Below are 20,754 nucleotides of genomic sequence, written 5' to 3' on the forward strand. Positions count from 1 at the left end.
AACCATGGGCTATCTGGTATGAGAGCTCTGACAAGTAACCTTTCTACACTAAGAAGAAACTGGAGTGGATTGTCACCACAGCCTTCAATACAATTGTGACTTTCCCTCAGCCTACTGTAGGCAGTAATGGATAACTGAACAGGCCTACCGGGCCCAGGTCAAAGGACCCAAGGGCTCAGGGGGCCCTGAAGCCCAAGCCTCTGTGTGAAGTCGCTACTGTTCTCCACCCCAGATATCTGAATGGGCCCCCTCAATAACACGGGCTATGTTATGTGATATGTCTGAATAGGCCCCCTCTATCATATACAATGGGTTATGTTATTCACCCCTGATATCTGAATGGGGCCCCTCAGTCAAATAACACAGCTTACGCTATGCAATAATCATGCTTTCTAATTGGCATCTTTTTTTTTTCAGTAATATGCCTTGAATCTTTTGATGGTTATTTGTATGTCTCAATCGCCTTTGGTTAAAAGGCATCAACCAAATGTAATGTAATGTAATCTGTCCATTTCTTTCCACAAAATTTGCCAGAAGTCATTAAGGGGCTATTTAAAAAAAAAAAAAAAAAAAAATTAAAAGCTTTGCTCAGCTAATAGCTGAGTTACTCATTTGCTGAGACAGGCAGAGGGAGGGTCTTTTCGCATAATATGCCCAGGGGCCCAGTGGCTCATAATCCTTCCATGACTTCCGTGCAAACAAAATACTCAGTGACACTTCCCACCCAACCCACCACTTTTTCCAGCATCTGCCCTCTGGAAGGTACTAGGTCCACCCATTTCACCCATTTCAACAACGCCTTCTTTTCTGCTATACTCAACACCTCAGCTGGACCACCATGAGAGAAAAACCTAACACACAGACATATCTGTATCCACACTAATCCACACAAAAGCTGTCTACACAAAGAAGACATATAGGCTGCTTTATCTTCACTTAACTGAGTCAAGAGTGTACATGGCCTAAAACAGACTCGTCTGCTTTAAACTCACAGTCAGATAGATAGATAGATAGATAGTTACTTTATTGATAGATACTTTATTGATCCCCAGGGGAAATTCAAGTTGTATCTTATATAAGTTGTCATTGTACCATTCAGTCTAGCAGTCAAGACATCATGAGATCATACATGAGTCACTGTCTAGATAAGGTCTTACGGCCAATAAGAGAGCAGAAGCCTACCACCCCAGCGCCCCTCCTCCCAGCCCCAGGTAAACGTCCTTCCACACCACACCTTATGACTAGCTACAAACAGGAAGTCTGGAAGCCTTTCTACCAACGCAGATGAGTTACTCAGTAACTTCGGGAATTTTCCCGAGTGACCTCACCCAGCACGCTCTCTCTCTCTCTCTTTCTCTCTCTCTCTCTCTCTCTCTCTCGCTCTCTCTCTCTCTCTTTCAAGTGTTTCATGGTAAAGCAGACATATGTGGTTTAATGGCAAGGTTGACGAAATGATTACAGGGTTAGTTGCTTCTGTGGAATCATATAGAGGAAGTAGGCTATACAGCATGGCACCACACTTAGTCACACCATTTCTGTTCCTATTTGTGACGATTAGGAGTAGTGTTGGCTCTTTGACTCTTTTTTCTGTGTTTGTGTGTGGGGCGGGTGTGTGTCTGTGTGTGTGTGTGTGGGGGGGGGGGGTTCTTATCTAGATAAGGCCTTACGACCTTGGGACCTTACGACTTTGGGATCCCATTAATTTTACTGATAAATAAATTGCTGACGTTGAGAGTCTGAAATTGTAATATTGATGAGTTTGACTTGTTGCTGAAATCCTTTAAGATCTCTTTAATATGTGTAATTTCACTATAATCCTTTAAGATCTCTTTAATACGTGTCATTTCACTATAATCCTTTAAGATCTCTTTAATTAATATGTGTCATCTCACTAGGGCTTTGAGGCTCTTGTAAGGTTTCCTTTTACTAATATGGTTGTTTTATAATTGATGCTCTTTTAATATTATGTCATGTTTGTTTGTTTGTTTGTTTTGTATTGCTTAATTGTTATTATGTTGTAAGCCAGTTTGGGAAAAAGCATCCGGTAAGTATAACCATAATAACCATATCCAATATGGAAGAGTTTATCATGGTCATGTTATTATCTCTTCCAAATAACTGATTGCAACAAACTAGAAAGACATCATATGTCCTGCATATGAAGTTGCATCAGAAATTATGTGGGAAGTTGCATCAGAAATTGTGCGGGAAATCTTTTATGGTTGAGTGCCATCATAGGTTTTTACCATTTAAAGAATGTTTTTGTTTGTAGCTAGTGTAGGCTAATATCCAGAAATTGGTTTTGATAGGCAAAAGATCAATAATCCCTCTAAATATCGCATGTCCATAAAAAACTACACACATTTATTGTATGCACTTACATTTATACTCTGGGTTTGTTATTATGTAATGTTTGTATTGTTATATTATTATTTAATTCCCTAATGCAGTATATAATTACTTTATTTGTTATTATGCATGGTGGCATGTTCCATCTTTACTGACATGTCAGCTGCGGGGAATCCGGTTGATCTGGCGCATGATTGAAATCTGTTTTGAACATGCATCTAATCCATCACTGTCACAGATTAACCTGATAGGCAGGTTTCACCATCAGTCAGGTGAGTGTGTTCGTGATGCTAATCAGGTGAGTGTGTTTGGGACGCTAGTCAGGTGAATGTGTTCTGTTCTAGGACTATGTGACTTAGGGATCTGTCACGAGGCTCATTAGCATTATTCAATTATTATTATTTAACATAACTACTTACAGTACATATAAAGGTAAATATGACTGATATTTAGCAGACACTTTTATATAAACTATCTTCAAACTTCACTGCTAACAGTCTTTAAAATGCTTAATGATTTTCTGATGCAACCACAGCCCAGTGCTCAATCATGTTCAGAATCATGTGATCTCTCTCTCTCTCTTCATCTGTGTGTGTGTGTGTGTGTTGTTGTTGTTAGAGCTTATTAGAATATTTTTATGGTATTGTTATTATTCTGTTAAATTCTATTTAGTTAATTCTATTTTAGATACCAATTTTGTTTCTTTAATTATTTATGCTATATTACTTTACTTTTTTAAACTGTAATGTACCATAATGTAATTGGTGTCATTGGAAATTGCTTTGGACAAAAGTGTCTGTTAATAACTATTAACAAACATACATACACTTTTGTATGTGTGTGTGTATGTGTGAGAGAGAGAGAGAGAGAGAGAGAGAGAGAGAGAGAGTCTTTTGTAGATTTTTTGGACTGTGATACCTGCTTTATGCTACGTGCATATCGGAACAGCCTCTAAACATGATCACTTGAGAGGATATAAACACAATTCAGACATACAGCAATGCTGGACCTTTAGAATTGTCTGAATCCTGCAGAGTAGGCAAAACAACCTTCAACCCTCTACTTTTTATGTATTTAGATGCTGGGCTTCCCAAGGAGTTTGAGCATTTCCTTTTAGGTCTGGTTGATAACATCATAGTCTTCATAGTCATCATAGTCAAGTCATTCAGCCTTGGAGCAAAGAGCTGTCACAAATAGAGATTAGGCTGAATTATCCAGAACCTTTATTAGTCACCAGTGATCAAAGGGTACTTTTCAGGTTCTTCTCTGCACTCAAATCGAGACAATCGGGGCTTTTATTTGTCTTACCCAAACTGAAACATCTGTAAACATGAATTGGGCACAATCCTGATATTTGAATTTAACAGCCAATCAAATTACACCACCTCCCTTCATGCTCCTGAAGGAACATGACCATTGGCTAGAACAGTACATCCAATACAGTATGTGTTTTGTCTGTGTGTTTTTCATACACAGAGCCATGACTTCACCTTACACAGACACCAGCTTTTTTTTTTTAATGCACGCACAGATCGGACATGAGGTCACTGAGGAGGACAAATGTGGTAAATTAGATAAGGGTCAGATGCAGGCCTGACCGCTCTTGCAAAATATAGACTCTATTATAGAGTGACAGATAGCCTAGCAGAGCACAGATCAGCTAATGTGCAATATGTCCCGATGTGGTAGCACACATACAGTGACTATGCTTTAAATGCATGTGGATGACATGTCTGAAATATACCACTAGAGGGAGCACAACCTGGATGGGTGAAGGAGGAAATTATTCAAATAAAGTTACTAAGAACTTTTAGTGTCATAAAAAAAATCTTATCAATGTTGCCTCCACAAGTCCAATGAAATGGTGCATCTAGATCAATTTGAGTTATTTTTATTTAAATAACTTTAACCATAGTCCCCTATCTCCTATCATAGTCTGGCTTACAAACAGTGCCATATCAGTAGGGGAGAACAGGGTAAAATGAGCATATAAGATGAGCCACCCCTTTTTCTAGAAACTGTAAACAAATGTTATCATGTGACCACATTTTAAGGAAGAGGGGATCCTTCTTTACAATATGTGGAATAGTACAGCACATGGCAAATGTGGCAAAAAAAATATATGTGTAAAAATATGATTTTTTTGCCCTCCAAGTGGATTTCATTTATGTCCAGAGTGAATTATGAATGTTACCTTAGTAACTGGTGGTTGTGGGGTAAAATGAGCCACCAGGACGGGGGTAAATTGAGCCAGCTAACTACGGTAGTACTTGTATTGCCTCTGTAAGATTTTTAAGTTTGCCTTTATTTTGTGACCTCGTTCTTTATGGTTCCTCAGTGTTACTAAGAGTTAAAGAGACTAGGCAGCAAATTAATTATTCTTATTTAAGTGAATTAAATGGGCAAATTCAAAGGTAAACAGGCGACAAAAAATGTTATAGGCCTAAACATGTCTTGGAAAATTTTCAGTTGAATCTATTTGGCACATTCACAGTTAAATGTTGGTGTTTGTTACTGTTGATAGAAATTAAATTATTGTTTGAAGAAAATAATAATATTTTACATGAAATCTTGTGTTGGCTTAACTTACCCCACATATGGGGTAAGTTGAGCCACAAGACCAACTTTGTTGTAGAGAGCATATCTCTTTACCCGTATAAGATATCTAAGATTTGTTGATTACAGAAGTAGTAGAACACTTTGAAATTTTGTTTGGTGTGAAGATTACAAAACAAAACCTCTGAAAAATCAGAATGATGAAGAATGTGAAAAATGGCTCATCTTACCCCGCTCTCCCCTATGTAATACTGAAGCCCTGAACAACCAAAGAGTTTTCACTTCCCCTGAGGTTTATTTTTAGGAAAGGCACAGGAAGTAGATATGGCTGGAAAAAGCTTTTAAAGGACTGCATGGAAAGAGCATGAAAAGAAAGAAAAGCAGAGAGATAAAGAGAAGAAGGAGAGGAGGATGATGTGGGAGCTGTTTATTCTGTGCTAGAATTCTGAGTTCTCCTCAGGCTCGGCGCGGAGAGTGTGTGGCATGTCCGGCGTCAGCGTCTTGCTGCTGTCGCCACTGATCATGAGGCTGATGCTGCTCATTGGACCGCCGGGCAGCGCCGCCCTCCCATTGGCCCCCTGAGAGCCCATCTCCTCCGTGGGCCTGCGTGCATCCTTGGCGGGCGGCTCCATGGGAAACTCCTCCCTGTCCTGCTGTTGCAGGTGCCTCAGGATCTCCGTGGACAGGAAGTGATCTTCACCAGCGTGTGCGTCTACAGAAAACAGAATCATTATGAGCATGTGTCTACAGGAAACAGAACCATTATGATCATTTGTCTACAGCAAACAGAATCATTAGGCTCATTCAACTTCATGCAGTAGGCCTACTGGCTGAATGTGCACAATGTCGAATGAGCCTATTGTGAGAGGTGTGTGTTTCAGATTCTTTAGTGTGTATGTTAAATGGAAATTGCGTGTCATTGTGAACTTAAGAATCATTATGAAAGTGCACATCATCCACAAGAGACAGAACCAAATCATCATGAAAGAATATGTCTGCATGAAACAGAATCATCTGCCACCAGGAAGTCAAGCCATTCCAAAGGAATTAGCTATCTTTTTTTACAACAGAAGCAGTACAATAATACAAACAAATTGCCTAAAATTTCAACTCATTGTAACATCACAATTGTAGTACCACTAACGTAATGAACTACCTTACAGTAAACTTTTGATTGATCAGCACACACTCTGTGTCTCACCATCCAGCAGGATGAGTCGGTAGCGGTTGCGGCACTCCAGTGAGCTGTCTAGAATGCTTTGCAGGGTTCTGTAGAAGAGCAGGACCTGCTGCCGGCGCTCAGAGAGCCCAAAGGCTGCGGTGCTCTCCTGAGACATCTGGTACATCGTCATCAGAGGGGTGGCCGACTCCAGGATGCAGTTGTAAACCTACACACACACACACAAACTCATGCAGGAGAATGAGAGAGACTGTGTGTTGTGTGTGCAGTGTTTCTTATACATTGACTTATTTGTGGCGGCCCACCACAATATCAACATTGACCACCACACAATGATTTTCCTGGTTGTACTAAATTGTGCTTAAATCTGGTTAAAATCATAACGACACTGCACTGATGTGTTAAAAACTGTTGCATTCAAGTTAATTCTGCAAACCTACAACCACAAATAGAATTAAATTCTGTAGGACACACTGGTGTGTGTGTGTGTGTGTGTGTGTGTGTGTGTGTGCGGGCAGAACGGTGACACCCATACAGTAGTGAAATTACACACACAGGACAGTGTGTGTGCGCATGCCTGTGTGTTTTGGGGGAATGCCGTGGAAAACCCCTGAAGTTCCACAGCACACCAGTTCAAATAGCATTTATCTGCATCTGATTAACACATCCATCCAGTGCTTCAAAAGAGCACCAGTCAGCATGGAGTCTCTAAGGGAGAGTAAGTTTGTCTTGACAAAATAACAGCACACATGATGCTTGCGCACACAGAGAGAGAGAGAGAGACAAACACCTGCGTATGTCTTCTGCATACAAACACATGCAGTTCTTCAGGTGGTCTTGGTAGAAAGACCATGTTACATGCTATTGTTAAAAATGGTTTTCAACACACACACACACACACACACACACACACACACACACATATACCGTACATACACACTATTTATATTCCATAGAAATGAACAAAGAGCTCATTCTCACCTGTCCGTTTGCATCCACGACGCTGTATACACTGTTCTTGTAAACTCTGTTTCGCACCCCGGCACGGTCCATCTCCACAGTAGGCAGGCTCTCACGGAATCGGACGCGGGGGTCGTCATCCTCGAGGCGTGCGCTGACTGAGGCATTGAGGGGCAACAGGATGTGCAGACGGGACGCCCACGGCCCTGTCAGAGTGCCTTCAGCTGCATGGCCAAGCTGCTTGTTATACTGTTCCACTCGGGCTTCCAGCGCTGTAAACACACGCACACACACAGGATGTATACAAACAAACACACACATTAATCATCACAGGCTTGGTTTAAATCTTGAATAAATCTGAATCTATCTATCTATCTATCTATCTATCTATCTTACATAGGTTTATCTATTTAGGTTTAGGTTCACAGGATTAGCCGCCAGTCTGTTTGACATCTGCTGTCCCTGGACTCGTGCTTCTGCTTTTTCAAGTGTCTATGATTTAACTCTAAATTTACACCCTATTCATAGAACACTTGTCACTTTTTCACTCTGCACTCAAGACATTTTTACTGTAATCTTTTATCCTTTAACCTTTTGTCCATGGAACACACACTGAATTTGCACTGTGTATGAAATGTGATAAAGTAATAAACTTGTCATCTACTGGCCCTGTTGACTGACAACAGTGCCAACCACATGGTTTTTATAGGGACACACCTATAACAGTAATAGTGCTATAACCTACTGGCCCTGTCGACTAATTTACTCAGTGCCAACCACACATGCTCTTAGAGGGACACACCTATAACCAAGGCTTTGAACCGGTTCACAGAACGAAAACCAAAACCAGAAACCTTTGATGCTTTGCTAGGAACAGAAACAAAACCAGAAACTTTACATTTTTTATGTTCCGGAACAGAATCATTTATCTGAAACTAGATGTACCGCATAGCGGTACAAAATATGACCGCCGTTCAGTCCTGTACATCCATTCCGCGAAAATAAATCATAATTAATGAATTTGTCTCCATCTTCTACTCCATCCCCCACTCTTGAAACTTTTGTGTATATGCTTGTTTGGAATGTGTGTGGTGGCGGGCCGCACACAAAGTAGCCTACTGGCGCTGCAAAGGTGAATAGATTATAGCACGTGTAGCATTGTGATAAAACCTTTAAAATCTCAAGTAGGGCAGTTCATCAGTCCATTCATTGCAACTGGACTGATGAAAGGTACACCTGTAGGCTACATTGTATTTGGGAAAAGCAGAAGGTAGCAGCATAATGTATGTATTTATTTATTTATTATTAAACAAAACAATCCCTGTCAGTTCCATGCAGTTTTCAACAGCTATCAAGAAGAGAGGTCATGTCATGGATTTTTGTGAATGTTTCTTCTTCTACATATGCATAACTTTAGTCATCTAGTTCATATGATATTCAGCTTCATTGTCAATGCACAAATTAAATACCAGTAGTCTAAAACAAAATGCAGTTTTACCCAGTGGTGCAAATAACTGACATGTCCAAAAGAGCCTTCATGAAATGCGTTGCTAGACTGTTCATACACATTTTAACGGGCCAAGTTGAAGAGCTACTGTCCGTTATTGTTCGTGCAAATAATAGGCTGATTCATGTTCCCTTGCATTTTGCAACTATGAGGTCCATGGTTAGTTTGGCTTTCGCCAGACCAAGCTAAATCTTTTAAGAAATCGAAAAAGAAATCGCCGGCAGATCAGGCTGAGTTCACCCAGCCTAGTCCATGGTAGGCGCCCGATAGAAATATTGTTTAATTTTGCGATTGAGATATCCACGCACTGGCGCCCCCCCTGCGACGTGTTCGCCCCCCGGTTTCAGAGCTATTATAAATGCAAAAATGCATAGAGGGAGTTATGACAAAACCGTGACTGTTAACAAACTAAGCTATATAAGGTAGGTCCTATGCTAGGCCTATTACACAACATAAATTGTCACTAGGCTATGCTGGCGACCCAAATAAAATCTCCTTTGGGAAACAATGGCTTACAGCAGGGCTATTCAATTCGTTTGTAATGGAGGCCAGTTCATGAAAAGCATCACAACTGAGGGGCCGGAGAAATGTGGCTTGAAATATGAGTAATCACATTAACAGCTGTATATGAAGTACAACAGCAGCAATATGGGTGTTCAAATGTTGTATTTTGTACATGCATAACATCATTAGGCCTAACCGGTTGTTGGTGGCTAATAGCCTACGGAATGAAATCTGTGATTTGTTATCTGTTATCTGTGATCAGATAACACTAACAGAATCTGTGCTTTACTGCTAGGTCCAAGATTTCCAGTGAGTACAAACAGGATTCAAACACTGTTCAGGTGAATTAAATGTGTAATCAATCGCATATGTAGCCTAGCTCTTCTGACTTATAGGCCTACTTGTTACATTTGACGTTCCCACCATTTAAAGGTCCAGTATGTAGGAAATAATGGAAAATAAACTGTAACCATTCCAAAAATGATCACCATATGTTGTCAGAGAGTAAGGAAACACGATGAATTGAAATAATGGCTTATTTGACAACACTAGGCCTACTCTAACCCGTAAAACCCCTAAAACCCATGAAAAAAAAAATGAGTTACGGGGCGGAATCTCTTGGAATTTTCGTTTATGTTTTGAATGATTAATTCTAGAATAGTGTATTAATAATGGGCTAGCGCGTCCTCCTATTTGGGTTGCCAAATTAGCAAAGGCCAACTGCCAACAGCTGTCAGTTGTAGTTATGAACGCCTACGAGAGGCAGGTACATTTCCAAAATTAAAACAAGAAACAAATTAAGTAGACATCGGAGGAGCTTCCTGAGATGGTGACGTCTTCGTCAAATGAAGAATATCAAGTCTGACGCAGAGCTGGCCATATTTCTCCACAACAGGTAGGCCTAGCCTAGGCTAAACTTCATCTGCATCGCTAACTTCAGCTAAATGTTCAGCTATGTTACGTTGGTTAGAGGTATTTTTTGTTTTCGCTGTTTCCGTAATGTGTAGCTGGGTCATGGTTGGAGAAACGTTTAAGCAGCTGCGTTAGCTAAGTCTTCATTACATCTGGCAACCCAGAAGAGGCTCGCGTCTGGTAGTCTTGAGAACGTTCACCAGTGTTTTGATTTTGGCCTACAGAACGTTCGGTAACAATCCTACAAATCGCACCTTTAAATGAGATGACCGTGACCTAGCAGTGGGGGCAGGCTAGTCATAATAGCCTAATAATAATAACACAGGGGTCCGGGGGTGTCTCCCCCGGGATTTTTTTCTTTTCTGGTTGTTATTCACACTATTTTAACATGTTTTGAGAGGGACAGGCCCATCTTTTTTCTGACGCACCTCACGTTACCCCATGTATTAAACCAAATGTCACTGCTTGAATAAATGAAAAACATAGCCTACTGAACATAGGCATCGTCATAGTTCACGATGACTATGAAAACGTTTCTGTTTTGTGCCAACATATTGTAGGAACACAAACCACGGCCTTTATTTGGTGAACGGGGTTGCAAATCATCTCCTTTACTTTCTTTGGTTATTATATAGCCTACGATTCACTTTAACCACAAAACGTTTTGCCGTCGCCACATTTACAAATATGAAATTTAACGTCGTTAGGCTATCAGTGATAGGCTACTTTTTGCTTCGAATCGCAATTGAGTGCGCATTTAATGTAACATATGCCACATGATTTCCAAGAGGCCTTTAGACAGGCTCATTTCTGACTTCACTAGACTATTATTGCATTTGTTTATGTTGTAAGATGAAATGAAGGACATCGGCAATAGCCAGGCTACTATATAGAAATACTTTGAAATTCCCTTTGAGTCGGATCTGCTCCAACTTTTCCACCAAGTTTTGCGATACCGTGTTTTTTTGCGATATATAGACAGGTCATCTGCTGGAAACATTAGGCCTAGTTTTTGGTCAAAGTTTTCTCCATGGATTCCTGGTCAGAACCCCTATTGGAACAGATTAAAACTTGGGGCATGTTGAATTTTGTCCAAAAATCCAATATGGCCGCCGTATTCCAAAATGGCACATTTTTACACACTTTTTGCTATGCTATGGGGACATTTCCAGTAAAAACAGTGTCATTTTAGCAAAAAACTGTTATTTTCTATCAAATACATATTTACAGAGGTTAACTGATGATTTTAAAACCCTAAGTATTTTTCTAACAATTTTAAATCATTAAAAAATTATAATTTTGTCAGATATTTGTCAGATCTCAGAAATCATCAAATTTCCTTCAAACATAAACCTCTTACAGGTTAAATACAGTTCAAATAAATTGGGTACCTTAACTTAAGCAGATTAAAACATATGGCATTTAGACATTTTCCCAAAAACTCAATATAAATTTAACTCAAACTCAACTCAAAAACTCAATATAAATACACCTGCACCATACGCCGGCGACCTGGGTTCGATTCCCGCCCCGTGGTCCTTCCCGGATCCCACCCCGACTCTCTCTCCCACTCACTTCCTGTCACTCTCCACTATCCTGTCGCATTAAAAGCATAAAACAGGGTTCCTACGCGGTATGGAAAACCTGGAAAAGTATGGAATTTGATTTTAGTAATTTCCAGGTCTGGATAAGTATGGAAAAAGGGTATGGAGAAATATCTGTAATTCCAGACTATTGCAGCTACAGTACTAATCACTACTCAGGTCATAATGAACCATTCCTGTTGTGTTGCTTAACTGTCAACTATCATTTCTTTAAATTATAAACATTGACTTTGCACTTTCCCCATTGCTGAAATTAGGGCTCTCAGTCAATGAGCACCGTGTCTCATGCATTAACTTAAACTGTTGTGTGGCATATGGGAGCGTTTGACTGATGATCGTACTTAGGAGGATCTTTGTCGTAGGATTAAATAAAAAAAAAATTGCCTCAATAAAGAAATAGCTTTAGGTAGACTTCAGACTTTTTCCATAATTTAAATTTTGGGCCTTATTTTTTTTGTATCTTTGAGGACAAATCCCAGACATTGCGGTAATGACATTAACTTCTGACTTAAAGCATTGTCTATGACAGGGGTGTCAAACATAAGGCCCGCGGGCCAGATCAGGCCCGCCAGCAGGTTTCATATGGCGCCCCAGATGTTTTAGGTAGGAAGGGAAAATTAGAAAAAAAAGATCACATCTTCAACAAAGTGTAATAAGCAATATCTCTATGATATGATAAATTGATAACCTAACACTACAAACCATTTTCAGGAAGGAAGAAGCGAAAAAACGAACATGGAAGTAGAGCATTTCAAGAGAGAAAGAGCAGTACAGCAGTACATTATTTGTACTTGTTTGCTCATAAGTGATATCATCAAATAACACTCTGATACCCATGCAGAAAATGATGGCAATGACGGCCCACCACGAGGTCTCATTCCAACAAATCCGACCCACTACCTAATATGAGTTTGACCCCCCTGGTCTATGAGCTCCGCTCGGTGAAAACATAAGTTTGTGGTTGTATTTATTCATTGAAAACTGTGATGCGCCAGATAGAATGGCAAAAGTGTTACAGTCTGAAGTTGATGACCACTGGATTGAGCGAGTGCCTGCACAAATTGCCAGCTGGCTCATACAGTAGAAAAATTACCTGACTAAATGGACGAATATTAAGTGTCATTTTTTTTAATTCACTTCAGTTGTCCATACGTTTTTTTTTTTCACTGAGTTATCCCAAACCAGAAGTGGCCGCAATTTCAAGATTATGTGTAGAAAAATCTGGAAGTTTGGAAATTTGAGTATGGAAAAAGTATGGAATTTTGAAATGGAAAATGTGTAGGAACCCTGATAAAAAAGCCCCCAAAAATAAATTCAATGATATCCCCAAAATGTGGGATTTTGGGCCTAAACTATCACAGGAAGGAGAGCACTAGGCTACTCATTCCACCAACGAGTTACCACTGAGGAAAAGAGTCTTGAATTTGACCCCAGTGAGTGGTTGGTGATGTACAGCTGGATCATAGAATTGAGATAGCCATAAGCAGATCCAGTAAGTATCCTATTGGCCAAGGTCTATTATAAGGAGTCAAGGTAGAGTAGGAGGAGTTACATGTGTCCTCTTTGGCTGATTGAAGACCCGGCGTGCTGCAGCATTCTGAATCATTTGCAACGATCTTACTACACAATCAGGCAGGCCAGCTAACAGTGAAATACAATAGTCCAGTTTGGATATAACCATGGCCTGCACAAGAAGTTGTGTGGAATCTTGTATCAGATAAGTTCTGATCTTCCTAATGTTGTAAAGGACAAGCCAACAACAATTTTGCAATTCAGGCTACATGCTCAAAGAAATTAAGTCGGTCATCAATTATGACGCCAAAGTTACGTGCCAGTCTAGTTAGGGGCAGTGAAGAGGAGTCAAGCTGGATGTTAACCTGTTGGGGAATAGCTGTTTTAGCTGGAAACACCAAAAGCTCATTTTTTGAGAGATGAAGTTGAAGGTGTCGGTCTGTCATCCAGACTGAAATATCAGGCATGCAGAAATCTGATGGAAAACAGTCCTCAGGTGGTAAAGACAGGTAAAGCTGTCCGCATAGCAGTGAGTCAAAACCATGGGAGTGAATGGTCTCACCCAAGGAAGTGGTGTAAATAGTGCCCTAATACTGATCCTTAAGGCACGCCTGTGGTGAGATCATGATACTTTGATACAAGACACACTGAAAGAACGCACTTTAAGGTAGGATTCAAACCAAGATCTTTCCCAGAAATTCCCTGTTCAGACAGTGTAGAAAGGAAAATGTCATGGTTTACAGTATCAAAGGCTGCACTGCAGGTAAGTCTAGTAGAATTAATACTGATGACAGAGCAGACTCCTGATTTGAGGTGCTGCTGTTTACGGGTTTGAGTCCGGGAGTGTGCAGGGCTAAACCACGCAGGTTAAACAGTAACAGTAAATGTAAATAGGTTACATTAGCTACTCTCAATGCTTCAGTCACAGACAGAGCAATTTCAGTAGAATGACCACTCTTGAAACCAGACTGCATACGGTCTAGCAGTTTGTTCTGATACAGGAAGTCATAGACTTGCTTGAAGAACACTTCCTTCAAAGCCAACAAGAAAGGAAGAAGGGAGACAGGTCTGTAGTTCTTCATCAATTGTATGAAGTGTACTTTTTTTTAGCAAAGACATAACCCTTGCCTGTTTAAAAGCACATGCATTAGGGCTGGGACAACGCGTCGACGTAATCGATGACGTCGACGCAAAAAATACGTCGACGCAAAATATGAGCGTCGATTCGTCAAGCATAACGTGTGCTGCTAAATATTTTTAATTTTACACCTTCAGTGTTTTCCATACGTTGACTAATCTGTGGCTGGGCACTACGAAATCAAAACCGGCCACCACACATTTATGTTCTATGTTGTAGGCCTACTATTTAAATTAAAGACAAGATAAAATAATTTCATTGAGCTGCACTTTTTACTCACACAGTAAAAATGTCTCCCTTTCCTCGCCCCGCCCGCTCTCTCTCGTAACGAGCCCGCTGCTCCTCCTCATAGACGCTTCTCCTCTGCATGTGCATTTAACAAAATATTCACGATTGTTGTTGCCACATAGAAGCACTGCATAGAACACAGTGGGCTAAATTGCTATTAAATCCGCTTAGCATCGTGACCATGCTGCGCTTGTTCAAAACTGCTGCATTAAAGTTAAACTAAACTCTGCAACATACGGTAGTAGCCTACATTGAGGAGACTAAACTAAGGTTAGGCTACAGTATGCAATCAAGCAGTATCTCAGAGCTAACGTTAGAATACTGTTTGGATGTCAAGTTTAGCATGCTTACTTGCAGCTGCTTGTATTCGTTATTCATGCAGGGCTCATTTTATTGACTCTGAATGTTTGCAAAATCCCGATGTAAATGGAAAAGTGTTTTCCAAGACTCAAAAGTGCTTGTCCAAAGGAGAAGTACGAACCGTTATTTGAACTAACTACGTTATGAATTGCATCCACACATCAGCAGCCATTTAACTGTGTTTATGTTAATTGCAAGCATTCCCACACGAACGTCTTAAAATGACAGGCACTCAATTAGACATAGGCCTACACTACTGAACTTTATTGAATGCTACCTCTGACTAAGAATGCATTACTTTGCACTTGTATAGTCTTTTATTTTGGAATCTTAAGAGCAATAAACATATATTGCAATGTTAAAGAATTCATGTTTTTTCATTCAGATATGTAAATAAACATGTATAAGTTGCTATTAGTAAATTAATGGGGAGATAATCGATAATCGAATCGAATCGAAATCGAATCGGACTGAAAAAATGAATCGTTAGATTAATCGATGCATCGAAAAAATAATCGCTAGATTAATCGTTTAAAAAATAATCGTTTATCCCAGCCCTAACATGCATGACTGCTGGCAGAACAGCAGGTGTGACAGACTGCAGAAGAATAGACGGGACAGGATCCAAAGGGCATGTTGTTGGATGACTTTGCAGAAGCAGTAGAGAAACCTCTTCAAGAGGAGAGAAAGAGTCCAACAATTCACAGGCAAAGCTCTCCTAATGGGCTCATCAAACTGAGCACTTATCCTGTTGTGTTTGCAGTCAAATATGACCGATTTACAATTCTTCTCTCTAAAAAATATTGTTAACTTATTCTCATTACCATGAGGCTTCTTGGCTTTGTTAACACAGGGCATCTGAACACACAAAACAAATGTTGATATGTTGTATAACAATTTGAGTATTTTAACTTTTTTAACTGTTTTATAGAACACCCATGTGTATTTTCGGTCAAAAATGACTGGCCATTAGAAATTAATGGGTGAAGTGTATAAAATTGAGTCCAGGCACATACTTATTGATCAGATGGACTATATATGCTTCTGTACATTAAAACACACACACAAACACACCCTCACTCCCCCTCTTTGCTTCTATGCCAGCCCCCATTGGAACCTTTCCCCAATGGAATCTTCCCCTTTCTGACTTGCATGAGCTCAGGTCAGTGAGGCCTGCAGGCCATACTGTAAATACCAAATGGAAGTTTAAAACTGGTTATATCCAATAGAACACAAGTTGATACAAAGGTCTATCCCAACATTAGATGATAATATGTGTGTTACTGATTTATAACAAGTTATAATGCAGCTGTCATTTTTGACCGGGAACACAAAACTAGTACCGTAAACATAAAACGAACACAACAGGAGGGTGAAGCAACTTTCAGTGAAAATGTTGCAAGATCATCTGCTGACAGTGAAGTAGCCTATGGCAGTGGTGGAGGATTGAGAAGAGACTTGAAAGTTGAAAAAGTTTTCTACTGTCAGTTGCGCTCTCAATCTTGCTCTGATAGAATGTCTTTTTTGCAAGTGTAACAGTGAATGAAAAAGATGATAGCAAAGACTGCAGTTACTAAGACCATTTCCATCTCTGGATTTACGTCATTTTCTCTCAGCAGCTCTTAGTATTACTATCATTAAAGGGGAACTTGGCAACTATTTCAATGTAATAAACCCATTTAGAAATCATTTGGATGGTTAAATGACCTGTTCCGGTGAAAATGGTGACTTTTCCCGCTGCGCCTAGCGTCCTCAGGCGGAAAACCAACCTTGCAACATTGAGACTACCGTCCCGGAAAGAGAAGTGAGAAACAAGAAACTAGTTTTAAATCGTGTTTCTTACCTTGTAACATCCACATTGTTCTGCCAAACTTATGCTAACTGTTCGCTAGCTTGTAAACAAATCCATGTGCTTTATCGTTACCTTTTCCCACAGTTTGAAATAGCATAATGCACATTTCTCCAGCAGAGGGGGAAATCCTGCCAAGTTTCCCTTTAATATAGTAATAGTAACAATATATCTAGCCGAGTGATAAAATAGTATTTTTTGTAATTCCATCACCTTTATGCATAGGCGTGCATACATAGACACTAGGTGGTGCTAAAGCACTAGGAAGTTTTCCCTTTATCAACGAAAATGCCCTTTTTTTTAAATTATTAATATTATTAAGATTTTACTGAGGTCCTTTTTGAAATGATCTTTTGAAAACCTGAGCCATTAAAAACGACTGAAACAATGCCCCGAAATGAGCCACCTCCTTGCGCACACCCGACCAGCCTATCTCTCTTCCTTTGTCACGTGAACTCAGGGCACGCCAGACACCATAGCAGTTCAGTAAGCGTCTTCAGATAGCAGGCATGGTCGCTGACAGGCTGCTTCTCCCGTGACCCATCAGCCAGGTAACATACAGATCAAGCAAAATCTTACAGTTTGCCCTCTAAGCCCAACATGTAATAATTTTGTTGTGCAGTAAAATGTCTCATTCAGCACCAAACAAGCATTTTTGCCGACTGGTCACCTGATAAACTAGTTAGATGAAGCTAGATAAAGTTTTACGCTGTAGCCCAAATCAATGACAGATAACGTGACGACCACATACAAATAATTTCGGTAGATTTTGCTAATTTATGTGTTAAGAAGAACGTTTTCTGTTGTATATGTTTTGTTAGGCAACATGTATTAACACATTCATTTGTGACAGAAGAAACGGGAAGTTCCCGATAACCTGTGAAAAATGCCCATCTGCATTCATGTAATGACAAGTCAGTAGCCCACTATAGAGCTTAGATCGGGCCCAAAAAATCAAGCCCGACCCTACCCGAGCCCGTGCACATTGTGCCCGAGCCCGACCCGGCCCGACACATTAACTGTAATTATGAGCCCGAGCCCGATTTAAACCCGACATTTTTTAAATACGTGTGGGCCATTATAACTGACGTTCTCAACTACAAGTCCGAGCTGTTTGAGCTAGAAATCCGTTTAGAATTATATCAATGAATAATGCAATAATGAAGAATACAGGCTAAACTATGTTTGTTTATTCAGAATGGAATGGATTGCAAATGAATCCGAATGAAGAAACGTTAGCCACTTACAACGTAAAAGTATGTCCCTGCAGCAAAACTCAAGGCATTTCTCTGTGGGGGCTTGCCTCGCTCTCAGGTGTATGCTTGGAGAAGTGACAAAAGAGGACATTGAAGGCTGGCTATCATTATTTCTGTCATGGCAAGCCTGCTTCATGTTCATCTTAAAGTCTTTTTGCTGTCATAGGTGAACATCGTGCGCACTTAATGCACGCAACAAAGCACAAATGCATAGCCTACCTCCGACTTTTCTCCAAACTTGCTCGAAGTTATTTCTCCTGTTTTATTTTTTTTTTCTTTACATCTTCAAGCTTCACGTTGCACTTAAACTACACAATACAGCACAGCAGGCCCGGTGTGATGCGTGCGAGTGGAGAAGCTGCGCATGATACGTGTTGCGCAGATGACATTACAAATGACATTTTGTAACTCTGAGCCTAACTTGTATAACTTTGTATAGACTGACTGACTATGGCATAGCTTTAGCTCCCTACCCAAAAATGTGCCATTTTGGAATTCGGTGGCCATAGAATAGACTGACTGACTATGGCATAGCTTTAGCTCCCTACCCAAAAATGTGCCATTTTGGAATTCGGTGGCCATATTGGATTTTTGGACAAAATTCAACATGCCCCAAGTTTTAATATGTTCCAATAGGGGTTCTGACCAGGAATCCATGGAGAAAACTTTGACCAAAAACTAGGCCTAATGTTTCCAGCAGATGACCTGTCTACAGAAACTATTTGTGTGGTGCAACCTGTTAAATAGTTCATGAACTCCAACGTAGTGCCAATTTAGGTTGAAACTAAACTATGGCACTTACGTTCAGCTTATGTACAAATGTAATGAATTGTAGCCTAACTTGTTCAATGGGCTGGTCAGTGGCTGCAAGACTAAAGCGAGTGTGGCAAATGTGCTGCAAGAGTGGAGAACAGCTTAAGTATAGAGCTAAATTTGTCTCAATAATATTTGTATATGCACAGAGGGGGATCCACAAATATTTCTTGATTTGCATGTGTGTTTTGATACCTACAAATAAAAAAATTATATTTGTAACTCGTATATTGATTTTTACAAATATAGATGTGCATTTGTAAATAAAATGCCATTTGTAAAACCAAAAATTTAATTTGTGAAATGTGATTCTGCATTTGTGGATCACCAGCACACGCATTCTTCGCTTTCCAAAGTTACGTGTTTTTGAGACGTTCTTCGCATGAAAGTCCCACAAATCCACACGTGAAAAAATCATATTTGTAACTTGTAAATTCGTTTTCACATTGTAGATGTGTATTTGTAAATTAAATGGCATTTGTAAAACTGAAAATGGCCTTTGTGAATTCTAATTTTGCATTTGTGGATCACCAGCACACGCAGTTTTCGTTTTCGCATTTGTGAATCAGCACACGTGTTTTTGAGACAATCTTTACGGCAGAGAAGCCACCCAGATCCACAAATAGCCTACCTCTAATTCGCCTGCTGACAGACTTTCTAATCCAGTAGATGGCAGTGTTGTTCTATGGGACTCATAACACACAGAGCTAGCGAACCTAGTTCTTAAATATAACAAGTTATGCCTTTTACAACAAGCTTATGTTGTAAAAGGGCCAGTACAAATGACCTCGCGGGCCGGACACTGTCCGCCAATTTAGGAGCCCTGGCTTACAGTATCAAGCGGACTTAAGCTGCCACCTCTTGGCGAAAAGTTAATAGTTTTGCATATCAGTAGTAATACATTTCACGCAGCTGTGTGAATCACGGAAAGCGCGAATGAAGTGGACACTTCTAAATTGAACCCAACCCACTGTACAGTAGCTCAAGGTCTGTGGCTAAAGCAGCCATAATGAAAGCGTTATCATTGTTTGGATACTTCACACACACATGTTTTTTAATCGCATAGAATACAACTACCAAGCTGGAATCAAATCACATTGACTCCCCTCTCACACCCTAAACACGCACTTCGAACAAACAAAAAGCGTCTCAGTCTCACGGTATAGCCATAAGCAAAACTGTATCGGACCGGTGTAACGTTGGTACTAAATCTTCCATCGCAAAGAATGATTTTTGTAGCATGTGCAACAAATATGTGTAGGTACAGCCCTGCCCTGGATACATCTCTCAACTCATCAACTCATCTCTCAGTGTTTAGGATGCATCATAGACAGGTTATCTTTCAGGTAGTCTATATATTTTCCATTAGACAACCATCACGTAGCGAACGTGTTGTGGCTAACTCACTTAGCTCCTGTTAGTAGCCTATGTTATGGTCATAAGCAAATGAGATGACAGTCGAACCGCATCGATGGTTTTCTACAAATACATCAATAATCAAATTGGCCTCCATCACTCAACCAATGCTAACGGTAACATTATTTTACCTACGTCCTAGGCTATTGATATAATTTAAGATGAACTCCCCTACCTGCAGTAAAAACCAAGCATGTCCAATAAACATTGTCAGATTTATTTCGGCTTCAAGAAGAAATGGGAATTACATGTCATGCAGAAATCATCCTACCCTTATTAGACGTTCTCTGCGTATTGTCTTTCCAACCCACTTTAGATTAACTCCCAACAAAATTACGTCTCACTGCAACGATGCGCCATCTGGTGGACAAACGACTATGTAACGCCACTACTGAAAATGCAGGCAAATTATGATGAATATTTGGTTTTCCTTTAATCCTACTGAATTTGTAATTATGTATCGGCCGTTAGCCGATATCGATGGTATGTGCGTGCCTGTGTGTGTGTGTGCGTGTGTATATGTGTGCACCACCATCTACAGGCCAATGAG

General features: G+C 40.1%; 1 protein-coding gene across 2 annotated transcripts in view; it reads right to left on the reverse strand.

Annotated features, from left to right (window-relative positions):
- Nucleotides 1–3,555: 3,555 nt before the first annotated feature.
- Nucleotides 3,556–20,754, reverse strand: part of sting1 (stimulator of interferon response cGAMP interactor 1) — a 34,020-nt gene continuing 16,821 nt past the window's right edge. The window contains exons 5-7 of one of the 2 annotated variants that reach the window (XM_076287579.1): nucleotides 7,067–7,317; nucleotides 6,107–6,293; nucleotides 3,556–5,617 (exon numbers count right to left, since the gene is read on the reverse strand). In XM_076287579.1, the coding sequence (XP_076143694.1) occupies nucleotides 5,343–5,617; nucleotides 6,107–6,293; nucleotides 7,067–7,317 (713 nt within the window). In that variant the 3' untranslated portion in view covers nucleotides 3,556–5,342. Of the gene's footprint in view, nucleotides 5,618–6,094; nucleotides 6,294–7,066; nucleotides 7,318–20,754 lie in introns of both variants that reach the window. The other variant, XM_076287578.1, reaches the window with a different exon arrangement.

The sequence above is a fragment of the Alosa pseudoharengus genome, unplaced genomic scaffold, assembly GCF_046254945.1.
Source record: "Alosa pseudoharengus isolate Yale_2024_CS ecotype anadromous, Long Island Sound unplaced genomic scaffold, YU_APseudo_1.1 YU_APseudo_1.1_scf_16, whole genome shotgun sequence".
Taxonomy (NCBI): Eukaryota; Metazoa; Chordata; class Actinopteri; order Clupeiformes; family Clupeidae; genus Alosa; species Alosa pseudoharengus.